Genomic DNA, 13993 nt, shown 5'->3' with positions numbered 1-13993 from the left:
TTCTGTATTTACTAACGCTAGACCTTCCCAAGGGAGAGGACTAGGATTTGCGAATAAGAGTTAGCTCAATCACTTGACTTTCCTTTATTTAGTAAGGGTTAACTAAGTGAAAATAACAACCTCTTTATACTACACTTGAGAGAATCCCAACAAGGATAGAACTTCCGATTAATCATTCCCTCAGTCAAGGCTTTTTAATTTGAATATATAAATCTCTTTTAATTTTTATTGCTTTAATTTACAATTATTTATTTACTCATTGCCCAAACTCAAAATCACCCAGAAACTCTTGATTGATAACTTAGCACCCTTTCTAGCAACTCGTTGGGAGACAACCTGGGACTCATACTCCCAGTATTTTTATTCTAAACTTTTGTGACAACCTTTCTAAATTGATGGAGCGGATTTCAGCCGGTTAAGAGCTATACTTGCAACGTATTTCCTATATTGAATTCTTAATCGGTCGACTTGCCGCCACGCATCAAACATCTTCCGTGGTTCACACTTTAAGTTGATTATTAATTTCTTCCTATCGCCTAAATAGTGTCACTGTTAACACTGCTCACTTATAGACCAGTCACTTCAAAGTTGAAACCTGAAATTTAAGTCAATAGAAGTATCTAGAAAAGTAAAAAACTCAAGGAGCACTACAGCCTTTAGAGAATTCATGTTTTGTTATTTGATTATGCTTATATTGATCATACACGTTATTCTAATACTACATTTTCTAAGTTTGAACTAAGACAATTCATTTGACCCAAAATATATAGTCATGGATACATAACAAAAGTGCAAAGTCTTTGATATATAGCAAACAATATTTGATAATTAGAATCCTAATTCTTGTATATAACACTCCATGCCCATTCTTATTAGTTTAAATCACCTCTCCTGTATTTGAAAGTTACTAATTTCTAAAAGATTGAAAATTTTCCCCTTTTCTAAGGTCTAATTGTTCGTGTCATCATCACCAAGCATTAGATATTTTTTAGCATGAAATATAAGTTAAAAGATCCTATATGGTAAGTGGGGAGTGGGAGACTTGAGAATTATGATAAACTGGTTTAGCGTTATTAGTATTGACTGAGAAAATACTAATCGCAGTCAAACTGAGAATAAAAAACGCAGGCAACCATTATCAGCAGCAATATTCAAATATAACAGTGAGAAAATAAAAAACGCAGTCAAACTGAGACTTAATACCCAACTTAGAACTCATGCTCCTCATCAACAAAAGCCACTCCCCATTAACAAATTAACTCAGCTAACCACATTAGGAGAAACTTGCATGTAAACTTTAAACTCATTATTGGCCTCTTTTTCAAACACTAAACAAGCAATTGAGCACAGGGTGTCCAGTGGTGCTTACCCGCAGGTGGATGATTGGATTGAGGGTGAGAGTGGAACCACCGGGCTTTGGGCAGAGCGAGAAGGGGCTCCAGGACACTGGATCGCCGCAGAGAAAGGCGTGGAGGAAAAGAACCAGGATGAAGAAGGCTTCTTGGTGGTTTGACAATATTGAATGGTTTAGTATTAGGTGAATAATAAGGATTAGGGATGTGGCAGTGGCTTTTCTGGTTTGAAATTTAAGCATAAACAAAAATGTGGTTTGAAGTTTGAACTTTGAATCGATTTAACAAAAACAAAAATAAAAATAAAAATGATCTCAATTACTATTTTAATTTCTTCGTCTTTTATTTTATTTTATTTTAATCTTGTCCGTATATTTTTAGTAAATTTTAATCTTTTAATTTATTGAAAGAGTAATTATGAAATTTTAAGAATCAGTTTAAAAATAATGAAAATAAATGCAACGTTTAAAAAATAGGTGAATGGAAATATCAAAGAAACTTCTAAAAACTTAAGATATGGAAATATTCTGCATGAATTATCGATTAGTTGCAAGCACACAGAACTCAGAAAAATCACTTATAAATCAAGTATATATCCTTCAAAAAAAGTGTAATAATATCTGCATCCAAATAAGTGAATTTATATCCTTTTACTAAGTTTTTTAGTTTAATGAAATAAAACAAGATATAAAAATTCTACAGACATATGTTTCAAAAATTATTCTTCTAAGGCAGATTGACCTCTCTTGTTCTTTTAATTAATTTTATAATATATATACATATTAGAAAAATAAGTTTTTAATAAATTTTATTATAAGATAATGAGATCTTCAAAAAATATGTTTTAACATAAATTATTCTTCTTCAAATTATACAGAATTAACCTGTCATACAAAAATAATTCTCAAAAATTTTTAAAAATTAAAAATTTCTTAAGACAAAAATGTTCCATTCAATTTTTTTTGAATCAATTTTAGGTATTTATTCTATAAATAATTTATCCTCTATAAAATACAAGGTACAAGTCAGAGAATGTCATTTTGTCAATATGATAGTCATGATTACAGAATGTAGTTCATTAAGCAATTTCACCACCTAGGTTTATGCATTTATATTTGTATTACATTTAAAAACGTATATATATGACAAATCGGTAATATAAAAGTCTTGAATTCGTATGAACCAGTAATCCAACAACTCACAATATAAATTAATTCAAGAATTATATACTAATTTGAGATTAATCTCCTCCGAATTCATAGCTACTTCATCAAATTCAACATCCAAAGGAAAAAATACAAACAGTCACTTTGTTCAATTTAGTCCCAACATTTCATAAGATAAGTCAGACTAATAATAAAGCGTTGAGTCAACAGATATCATTTTCCTCTGGAGTTTTATTGAGGTCAAAGGTTATGATGGAAGGTTGGTGTCCTTTAGAGACAACCTCATCAGAACTATCTGGCACAACGTCTTCTTCGAGCAATGAATCTTGAACTATCTCGCCTGTCTCTTCTGGAACTTCTTGAGTCTTTTCCCAAGCCAAATCTGACGGATACACCATAAACAACCAAGTTAATAAAATTTACAAATTTTACAAAAACCAAATCACAGAATAGCTCCGTGTTATAAACTGCTGGTTTGGATTACGTTCCCAAAGTTTTGTAAGACCTCTTTCTATAAGAGTGAATTCCTCTCGAGATGCAATTTCAAGTTCAACCTGCAGACTATTCTGATAGCGTGCCTGCACAAATTTAAAGAGGTTCCAGCTAAAAAGGTGTAGTAATTGGTAGCTAGAAGTCATCAACAACACTAACCAGAGGCACTTTCTAGATACTTCAGCAACATTTAATGCTTCACGTTTCAACTTAAGAACATGTCAAATGGACATCGTGGTATCTAAGTAACTAATAAAGTACCATTCAAAAACTCTCATTTTTAGAACCAGCTAGACCAAACAGAAATATAAATCAAGTATAGGTGTTCTATTCTACCTACACATGAATATGCTAAGGTCAACACCTGGAATCTGGAAGGGGAGTATAAGATAGAAGAAAAAAAAGGAATACAAGATACAATAAGGAGGAATAATGTATGAAGCCATCCTGAATCAAATTGATAAAATAATCTTCAAAATAAATTCCAGGAAAGATATCAAAATCATTCAAGCACACAAAGTACTAAACAGAAGAAAGAGTACAGAGAGTATCTTAGAGACACCAGATCATTCAATAAAACAGGAAAAAAAGAAGAAAGAGCAAATTACCGTGTTTGCACCTCAATAATTATCTATGGAAGTAAATTTACTAATATAACTTCTACATCAGCAAGTAAATTATAAAATAAAATCTGTATCTTTTCTAAAGCTTGATGCCAAGTGCTAGGTCAGCTATTGTAAATATCTTATTCCTAGGTCAGCTACCTGGCTGCCAGCAACTACATACAGTCAACAAGAGCTAGAATTCAACCCATTTATAATATTCAATCACGTTCATTGCACTAATAGGATACACTAACAATGTTCCAACTAAAACAAGAAAATATCACACTAATACAGTAATACTACAATTAATAATCTGGAAAATCCTTCATCATGCTTCAGTGTACAAATCATGCTTATTGCAATATTCAATGAAGAAAATTAACTTACTAAATTACATCCACCTCCAGTTCTTGGTTTTCAACTCTCTTCTTCCAAACAATCTCCTTAGGAAGTAAAAAGAAAAAAAATAGAACAAACTAAGAGGAAAAGGGAACGACTTGAGGTATACTAACTTAAATTGCTATGATCCTGTTGGAGTAAATAACAATTTACTATAACATGCTATCGTGCCTGCTCAGATTTGAGAGCCAATTATTCAACATTTAATCTATGAACATGCATATATTTATTTGCTTTCCCATTCAGTACCTCATTTCACAAAATAAAGGTCAGCAACCAGCCATATCACCATTGAATTAAACAATTGTACCCAACTAGATGGCTAAACAAATAACAAGAAATCCAAATTTTACCTGCACCTCCTCCAGTATTTGTTGCGAAAGAAACAGGTTCGTGCTAGTGACGAATCCGAAGCCGAATTTCTTGCGGTACTTTGTTGCAAATTGAAGCAATCCCTGCAATGTTCAGGGTTTCAAATATGTTAGGCCCTTCGAAAGTGCCTTGTAATTTATGATAATAAAATATCTGGATTGACTATGGCAGGTTGAAATATAGCCAAACAGCCGTTTTACGAGCAGACATATGACAACGTACCATCCTAACATCCCCATGCGCAATAGTAATAGCATCACCTATGTGCCTGTGTGTTGAGAATGTATCCAGCCATGACTGAATTGGCAATGTGTTGAACCACAGGTCTCTTGCGAATGATGTTGCATGCTCCAGCGAAGCAAACGGGGAGGCCTCAATCATCGCCTTACAAAACAAGATGCTAGAGGCACAAAGAAAGAGGTCCCTCTCTTCCAATTTCCCTGGCAACTCCGATCATGTCAGTCAATATATAACGTCAATTACAATCTACTAACATCTTGCTAAATTAAATAATTTGAGGACAAAATATGTTAATAAAATCACATTCTCCAGGTAAATTACGTGTAAATAATGAGCAATATACATCAAGTGTTTCCATGTTCTAAAAATCTATTATATTTTAGTTGCTAATTAATAATTATGTAAGTTTATAACCCTCAACAGTGCTATACACGGAAAAATACTGCACATGTCCTAAATTAGTATCTGAAGACATCTATATATAGGCAGCCTCTTCGCAATTATCGATGGCATCAGTGGTTGGTTCCTCTAAATCGTTGTCCCGTCTCAATGACAAACCTTCAACGTCAAACTCAGCCAACCCAGTCAGAATCGGTTGGGGAGAAAGTTCGAACTGACACTGTCCTATGTCTTCACCCATTTCAAGCATGTCCCTTGGGTTCACATGGACTACCACAGTCCATTCTTTATCAGCGTCATCCTCCACATAGTATACTAGGCGAGCCTCGGATGCAAGAATATACGGTTCATCATCGTTTCGATCACCGGTATGAATTGGATGAGAGAAGTTAACCACTGTATGTCCCAAAGAGTCTTGTTTTATACCTCTGCTAGAGGTGGTGTTTGCCCAGATACATCTAAACAAGATGACTGTGAATTGAACATTGTAATTTAACTCAATGATGTCCACTATTTTCTGTAATACGAGACGCTACCAACAGCAACATTACTGTCGCACTTGCTTGCATAACTCCTAATGTCAGAAGTGACATACACCCCACTATTTTGGGTTTTCAACCCTCCCTCTCTCAAGAGGGTTCTGAACTTAAATCCATTTACGTTGTAAGATGTATAGCGGCTAACTTGAACACTGGGCTCACATGCAAGCCACTGCAATTTGTTCGGGTGCATGCTGCTTCCCAATGGAACCTGGCAGTGAACAAATTAGATGTTCATTATCTTGGGTTACGAACAATATGACACCATTTGAATATGTAAATGGATTAATGATACCAGGATTCACCTGACGCTTGAACCAATCGGGAAATTCTCTGTGCACAACACTGTCTATGTGAGACTGGGACCTTGTCCTACTTCATAACTTTCTCTTTGTGATCACCATAAACTCACTGGAAACGTCACAACAATTTCATGTTAGGTTCTCCAACTATAGTAGATCATACGAAGTCAATACTTTCAAATGCACTTACTCTATAAATTTTTCCACGGCCAGGCAATTGACCAATACGTGACGGTGAGGCTTGGAATTTTTCAGTTGGTGTGAGGGTGTAAAAAGAAGCAGCCCTGACAGCCTTTCCAACCTCGGAGAACATGGTTGCACTCTCATCAGGCATAAGTTCACACGGTTGATCGTCAACACGCATTGGCCGATTAATCCTACTCTCGACATTATCTAGGTACCTTGAACAGAATACAAGAATCTCCTCAGATAAGTATCCCTTTTGCAATTGAGCCCTCTGGTTGTGATCTGTTATGCACGTACTGCTTGAGATGGCATAGGTACCTTTGGGAATATAACACGTGTCATAAGCACTGATTAAAAGAAAAATAAAAATTTTGTTTGATAATTACCGTTCGATTGGGTACATCCACTGATAATGCACTGGGCCACCGAGACGCACCTCCTCGACCAGATGCACTGTCCAGTGAACCATGACTGTGAAGAAAGAAGGAGGGAAAATCATCTCCATGCGACATAGCGTATGAACCACGTGATCTTGAAGGAGAGGAAGTTGTTTAGGGTCTATGGATTTTCTGCATAATCGGCGAAAAAAGGATGACAAATCCGCCAGGACAGAAGACACCGGGGCAGGCAATGCATTCCTTAATGCGATTGGAAGTAGATATTCCATTAGAATGTGACAGTCGTGGCTTTTCAGGCCCGACAACTTACGCTGTCGTAAGTCCACACAGCGGGAAATATTGCTAGAGTATCCATCCGGAAAGACCACGTTCTTGATAGTCCTTAGAAAGAGCTCCTTCTGTGAATTGGTCATAGTAAAGATGGCGGATAGGTACTTTCCATCTTCCTGTGGCCACAAATCATGCTTGATTCTCATTGACTGGAGGTCTCTTCGAGCTTTAATGTGGTCTTTAGACTTAGCTTTCTCATTCATTATGGTGAAAACTATGTTATCGCACACATTCTTCTCTATGTGCATGACATCAAGGTTGTGACGCAATCCATTGTTCTCCCAATATGGCAGTTTACTGTCCGCGTGTCCTTTTCCTCGTAACCGATTGCACCTTGCCAAGTTGCACATGCACACCCTCTAACTGCCGGTTTAATGTCTCCACCAGAGACTTTGATAGGTGGAACTCTATCCTCTATCTTTCCATCAAAGGAGTACCGGTCTTTTCTGTATTTGTGTTCATGATTCAGAAAGCAACGATGACCCATGAAACACCATTTCTAGCTGTGTGTGAGCCGGTTAGTTTTAGCATCCAAATTGCACGCAGGACAGGCTCTCCCACCGTACGTGTTCCACCCAATAAGTTGCCCAAGCCTGAAAAATCATTTATTGTCCACATCAATGCAACATACATCTTGAAGTGGGTTTAGGTACACATCTATGTCTTTTCCAGTGATCAACGGCTCTAGGTACACATCTATGTCATTTCCAGGTATTTTAGGACCAGCAATAATCATAGAGAGGATAAACGAAGTGGGTTTCATGCAAATCCAGGGGGCATGTTATACAGGATAAGAACCACGGGCCAAATTGAGTAATTCGAGCTCATGTTCCCAAAAGGGTTAAAGCCATTGCTAGCTAATGCTAGGCGAACACTACGCAGATCACCAGAGAAATCGGGATATCGTATGTCAAATGACTTCCATGCCTCGGCGTCCCTTGGATGCCTATACATACCATCAGAGTTAGGACCTCTCTTATGCCACAGCATGTCAACGGCTGTCTTACTAGACATATATAACCTCTGCAATCGTGGAATAAGGGGGAAGTAACGAAGAATCTTCACCGCTTGTGGTTTGCCGTTCTTCTTAACAACCATCTTGATCCTCACCCTAGAGTTCTTCTTAGTCTTATGCTTCCATCTCGATGTCCCACAATGCTTGCATTTAGTCAGCTCTTGGTCATTGTCCTGGTATAACATGCAGTCATTTGGAAATGTATCTATCTTCTTGTACGCGAAACCGAGTTTTCTTATGACTTTCTTGGCATCGTGCACAGTGGATGGAATCCGGGCATGCTCAAAGGCGTCCACGATCAACTCCAATATCATTCCGAAGGCCTTATCGCTCACTCTGCACATGGACTTTATGTGATAGAGCCTCACCAAGAAAGACAACTTAGAGAACTTTGAACATCCTGGGTATAACTCCTGCTCCCCATCTTCGAGTAGGTCATGAAAGTTGCGGATCTCTCGACTAGGTTCATTGTATAAGTAAGGCAACTCATCCACAGCGCCGCCATCATGTTCATTCTCAGAGTCTTCTTCATGGCCGGGAAGTCCTGAGAAGTTGAATGCCTCGTGGACCATATCAATCATCGGGGCGTTGAAATTTTGTTCAGATTGATCTTCTTGTCTGTCACAAGAGCTCTCGACCCCGCGTCTCTTACCGTGATGGATCCAAAATGTGTAACTAGACGGGAAAGGGTTTATCACCAAATGATCAAAAGCATCCTCTCTATTTTGTAAGAGGCGGAACCCACACTTCGGACATGGACAACGTATCATCCCATCGGATGATGCATTGGCAAATACAAAATCTAAGAATCTGGTTAAACCGTTCCTATATTCTGCACCAACTCGCGACTTTGAAATCCAACTCTTATCAATATCTAGTTTAATGAAAAAATAGAACGATGACAAATCATAAAACAAAGTCAGACCACGAGAAAAAAAGTAAATAATTAACACTTGATATAGAATGGGAGAATAACTCTTAAACCGAATAATAAAACACACATTTACTAGCATCCAGGATAATACACAGCTAACAGAAAATTGCAAGAAATTTGCTTACTCATTGAATAATTCTGCACTTTCAAAAAAAATTACTGAAAGAAAGAAACTCTGGGTCCAATGCCAAATATTTGAAATGGAAAATAAAATTCTTTCCTTAAAAAAGAAAAAAAAAAGAGGTATATTATATTAATCTGAGAAATAATAGAGAAATTAATATAGTATTACAATATAATGTATGGGTTGGCGAACTAACCAATATAGAAATGGAAATGGGTTAATCGAAATGGTAAAAGCGATAACATGGAGGATAGTTTTATGCTTGGAAACACGCAAAATGAAAGTATCAAAATTTATAGTAGAAATATGACCAATATAAAGGAGAAGCTGAACAACACATTCCGTATTTATCCACAGTCATATGCGTATAGGTGGGTTATTCTTACTCTTCTACTTTCACGTCAATAATTTGATGATACGTGGCTTAATAAGTAATTATCCGCTAGTTCCTAACCCAAATGTCTCCATGTTTCACAATTGAGAAAACATAGTCGTGTCAAAGCACATAGATAACTTGATAACTAATTGGAACATGATGATTGAGTTTATGGGGTGTTCAAGTTTAATTGACCTTTTTATGTTTAATATTTAATTCTTAAAGAACCAGTTTGAAGTTCTTATATATTAAAATTGTGGAACTGAAACTATATGAAATCTAACTGACCCATTAATTATTTCAAATAAGAACACAAGATATATAATAAAGTAAATGAAGACTTCACTTGAGTATGGAATACATAGGATTGACTCATTATTTTGTACATCTTGTGAGGTTGTAATTATCTTCACCTAACTTCTAAACTATTAACTGTATATTATTCAAGAATTTCATAACCAATAATTGCTTTCTTTCTTTCATTCGTTCAAGCATTTGCTGGTATAGTTCTTAAAAAATTCACATTAAAAGTAGTTAGCAAAGCAGAACTATAAGCCATCTTTGTTAATAGGATAAGATTAATTATTTGGATTCAATGTACCTCTAGAACCAGATATGGAAGTATTTTAAATTCATCATTATTTTAAAGTTTGATAGACTTATAATGTATAAGCATTTCTTATATAGTTTTAGATGCAGCATGATGATGAAATATAATGTATAAAAAGTTCTGAAATGTTTCAACTTTTAACCCACCTGAATGGACAAGTGTAAGCTGAAGGAAGCTTTGATTCTGGAGTAGGAACTGTGAAGTTATGGGATAATATAGCTCCAAGGACTGTGATAAGTCTAAGTCAATGTTATCAAGCTGAAACAAGCAGAAACATGAAAATATTAATGTGTGAACAGTGATATGATACATGTCACAGTCAACGCGCTAATAATTTACACATAATTTTCAACCCCTTTGAATTGTAAGTACCTAAGCTAAAGTCATATGGTCATCAAGCAATCCCATAATAACTGTAGTGGTTATGAGAAGAATAATGAATTTATAGATTAAGAGGGAAGAAGATTGTGTAAGGAGCACATTTCGTAGCATAAGAAAAGGGACTAGAGAAAAATTAAATAATGCATAGGAGGACAATCAATAATATTTAAAAGATGAACTTTAGGAAGAAAAAGAACTTAATTAAGTTTAAAAGTTCCATCAGAATAATATATTATATGGAAAATAATTATTTTTTTAGTGAGGAATATGATGCCTCGGTGTAACTGATCAAGACAAAGACTAAAATAATCTTGGAAAAGAATCAAAAGAAAAAGATAAGCTGACAATTCAGTTATACTAAGAGAAGCCAAGTTGTGAGCTTTTTTACCCAATGAACAAGTGTAATAATTTTAATCTTTGCCTCTTATTTTCAATGGCATAGAAAAACATTGAAATACAAAAGTTCTTTGAATATATATCACTTTCTATCAAACTTTAAAATAGTGATGAATTTAAATCCTAGTATAGAACATCTCAATCTCAGAAAAGATTAACAGGACAAGAGTAATTAATTGGATTGATTATTTGGAACATGATGATTGAGTTTAACTAGATTCCAATTATTGAAGTATAAATCAACAAGAAAAAGAAGCAAGAAGCTCTAGTTCAACTTCAGGGTCAATTGACCTTTTCAATGTTAATATTTCAGTCTCAAGTAACGACGTACCATATTCTTCCCTTTCAAGTTCAATCACTAAAATTACATTTATAATAATACCTGTCACAGTTGCAGGTACAGGAATACACCCAAAGTAATTTATTTCAGATCTCCGAGATATCCGCTCATCCAAGAACCTGCTTCAAGGCAAACAAATTAAGTTAAGACAAATTCAGAATGTAACTCCGAGAATTAGAGGAAACATTGAACAATGGTAACCAAGATATTGATAAGCTGATGAGAGATCTTGCGATTAAAACCATGGAAATTTTAGCATTGAAACAAGAAGTAAAAACATTCAAAAGAGATTCTCGAAAAGATGTTACTAAGGTGGTGAATGATCTAGAAAAGAAAAATGCAGAACTCTTAACAAAGAAGCAAGAATTAGAAGAGGCATTGAAGGAGAAATCAACGGTGCTAAAGAGGCATTGGAACAAGAAATAAAAACATTCAAAAAAGATAATCATGATGTTACTAAGCTGGTGAATGATCTAGAAAAGAGAAATGCGGAACTTTCAATGAAAATTATAGAGAATGAGGCCTTTTTTTATAAATAGAAACTTTACATAATCTCATCATTCAAATTGGGTTCCACTCGGTCAACCAAAACAACTAACCCTCATTCCCTCTCTCTATGATACACTTTTTTTTTACTTAAAAAAATGACGTATTAAAATTATGTTTATGCAAGAATAATTTAATAAGTTGGTACTCCCTTAGATAGACATTGACTCATAGAGCGAGGATCATATCTGAAACGTGGACAAGGGGGGATGTGAATATAATTCCATACTCAATAACACATGAGGAATTGATTCATCAACTAAAAATATGGTTGTGTTCAACATGTAAACCTTAAATTTAGCACAGAATATATTGCATTTTAATTCCATAATCAAATTTTTCTTGACAAATAAAAATAGTAACAATAATCACAAAGATTTGACTAACCTTTTTATTATGATTCATTCTCCACTAATTTAACTAATCCAATAAAATTTGTTCTAACTCACAAGTTGGGAATGAAGCTACAGTGTCCAATGTGTGGCCCTATAATAACACATAGCCCTTTCCCTTAGAGTTTGTACACACAAAGAACAATTTAGAAAAAAACATGTTGAAGATTATTCAGAGTCTTATTACCATGACTACTAGTACGAGACAAGAAGAGTTGCATGTCTCTCAATCAGAGTATAAAAATCTCTGTCAATACAAATTCTTTCCAACTAATTTAGCTGCTAAGGTTATCCAGATAAAAGTAGAAGATATACATCAAGTGCAATGAAGCTACTTCAAGATTTATAGCAGCAAATAATGGAACAGAGCTCCGCCAGAGTGGCTTACTTGGGTAAACATTATATTCATAAAAGTTGTAATCAGAGAGCTACAACTTTTCAGCTTAGTTCGATGAAGCTAAAACGACAAATGTGTTAATATCAGTCTTTTTATTTATTTAATTACATTATTTCAAATCTTACAACTTAGAGAATTTTCAAAAATTTAGGTCATGAAATTGTCTTAGGAAACTGTAGAGCAGCACATGCTAAATGAGCCGAGGCAATAAACACAAACACATCAGGGATTCAGATATTGGAAAAAAAATAAATTTGAGTGTTAAATTGAAGAAAATTTTGGCCAAAATTAATCAAAGAACGTTGTTCAAACCAAAATTTAGAAAGCACAAAGAGTAAATTGATGCAATATTAATTTCTCAACAGCCACAAAACTTAAATTGAGACATGGGAGAGGAACATACGACTGAGAGGGGAGTCTCTTGTAATCGGCAACGCACAGCAGGGCCAAAGGGGAGAAGGCTGCCAAAGATGACATAGGGACGGATGGCTTGGGACGACGCCGACGACGTCATAGACATGCACGGCAGAAGGAGAAGACTCGGACGACCCCTTCTACTTCACCTTCGTGCATCGGAGGTACACGGCTGAGGGAGGAGACTGGTGACCGGAACGAACGATGAATCGGACGCAGTTGGATCTGACAGCGGGAAGGGTAACGACGGCGGGAAAGGAGACCAGTGCTTGACTTACCTTGGCTCTGACGAAGGGTTCTCGCGCCAAATACTGAAGGTTTATGGCGCAAAATAATTTTGGTTTGGGTATTTTAGTGAAGCAAAACCCCCTTCCCCCCAAGATTATTTGCTGCGGTGAGGGCCCAACACTGCCTCGGGTCAAATTATTTGGAGCGGGGGTTAATTACGTAGTAGGAACCGCAACAATTCAACTAAATTGGGGCGGTTGGGGACAACGGCCAGCAATTTTTGGCTGCTAAGTCCCGCGTCTCTTGTGGTGTGAGTTAACATATATAGCTTATTTAACTTGTGCACTTTTTTACGTAAAACGAATCTAAAAAAGGTGTTACAAGTTTAAGTAACAATGATTAAAACATATATAATTTAAAATAGTAGTGTTAACTTAACTGGATTATATCCAGATAGTTGTTACTAAAGAAAACATTGAAATATTATACGCATTTTGCGGCGGTTGGAAGAAAACTGTCGCAAAATGTAAAACAATAACTCACCCGACGTTATACATAGTGGCGGTTCGAGAAAAACTGCCACTAAATACAATACTGATTGTAGTCGCACTCTTAACCGTCGTGATATACATCGCAGTATGTCATTTTGCGACGATTTTATAAAACTGCTGCCAAATTTCCGCTGCTATACATTATTATATTGTTGAACCCTTTTTGGTTGTGCATGTATAGATTTTGACTCTACTTAAAGGATAATAAGGCGTTGGTTGACGACCACCAAACATGAACATTATTATATTCATTTAATTTTTAGTAGGTAGCTATATATTCTCCCCCGTGAATGTAAAATTTTTATGACTCTATAGTCTCTACTTTCTAGGCTTCATGCATCTACATTAGACTTAGCTTACTTCACAATCCACAAAACTCATGATTTGGAAATGGAAAATAATATTGAAAAGTTTTTAAATGTATATGATACATTAATATTTCAATAATCTTAATTGTTGATTTTAATTAATATATATTATATATTTTTTATAATTAAAATTAATAATTA

General features: G+C 35.4%; 1 protein-coding gene across 1 annotated transcript; it reads right to left on the bottom strand.

The window, feature by feature from the left end:
* LOC107620089 lies at positions 2566-4625 on the bottom strand. The gene is made up of 4 exons (XM_021114432.1): positions 4587-4625; positions 4368-4469; positions 3003-3096; positions 2566-2900 (listed from the first exon to the last, which is right to left on the bottom strand). The coding sequence occupies exons 1-4, from the start codon at positions 4623-4625 to the stop codon at positions 2722-2724; spliced, it is 414 nt and encodes a 137-aa protein (XP_020970091.1). The 3' UTR covers positions 2566-2721.

Source organism: Arachis ipaensis, chromosome B10 (genome assembly GCF_000816755.2).
Source record: "Arachis ipaensis cultivar K30076 chromosome B10, Araip1.1, whole genome shotgun sequence".
Taxonomy (NCBI): Eukaryota; Viridiplantae; Streptophyta; class Magnoliopsida; order Fabales; family Fabaceae; genus Arachis; species Arachis ipaensis.
Note: the sequence above shows the minus strand (reverse complement) of the source record. Positions and strands in the feature narration are given on the sequence as shown.

Coding starts and splice junctions, on each gene's coding strand:
- LOC107620089 (XM_021114432.1), bottom strand. CDS start 4,625: ATGGGGATGTTAGGATGGTACGTTGTCATATGTCTGCTC. Junction 3,097..4,367: donor AAATACTGGAGGAGGTGCAG/GTAAAATTTGGA, acceptor AAATTTGTGCAG/GCACGCTATCAGAATAGTCT. Junction 2,901..3,002: donor TCTTACAAAACTTTGGGAAC/GTAATCCAAACC, acceptor TGTATCCGTCAG/ATTTGGCTTGGGAAAAGACT.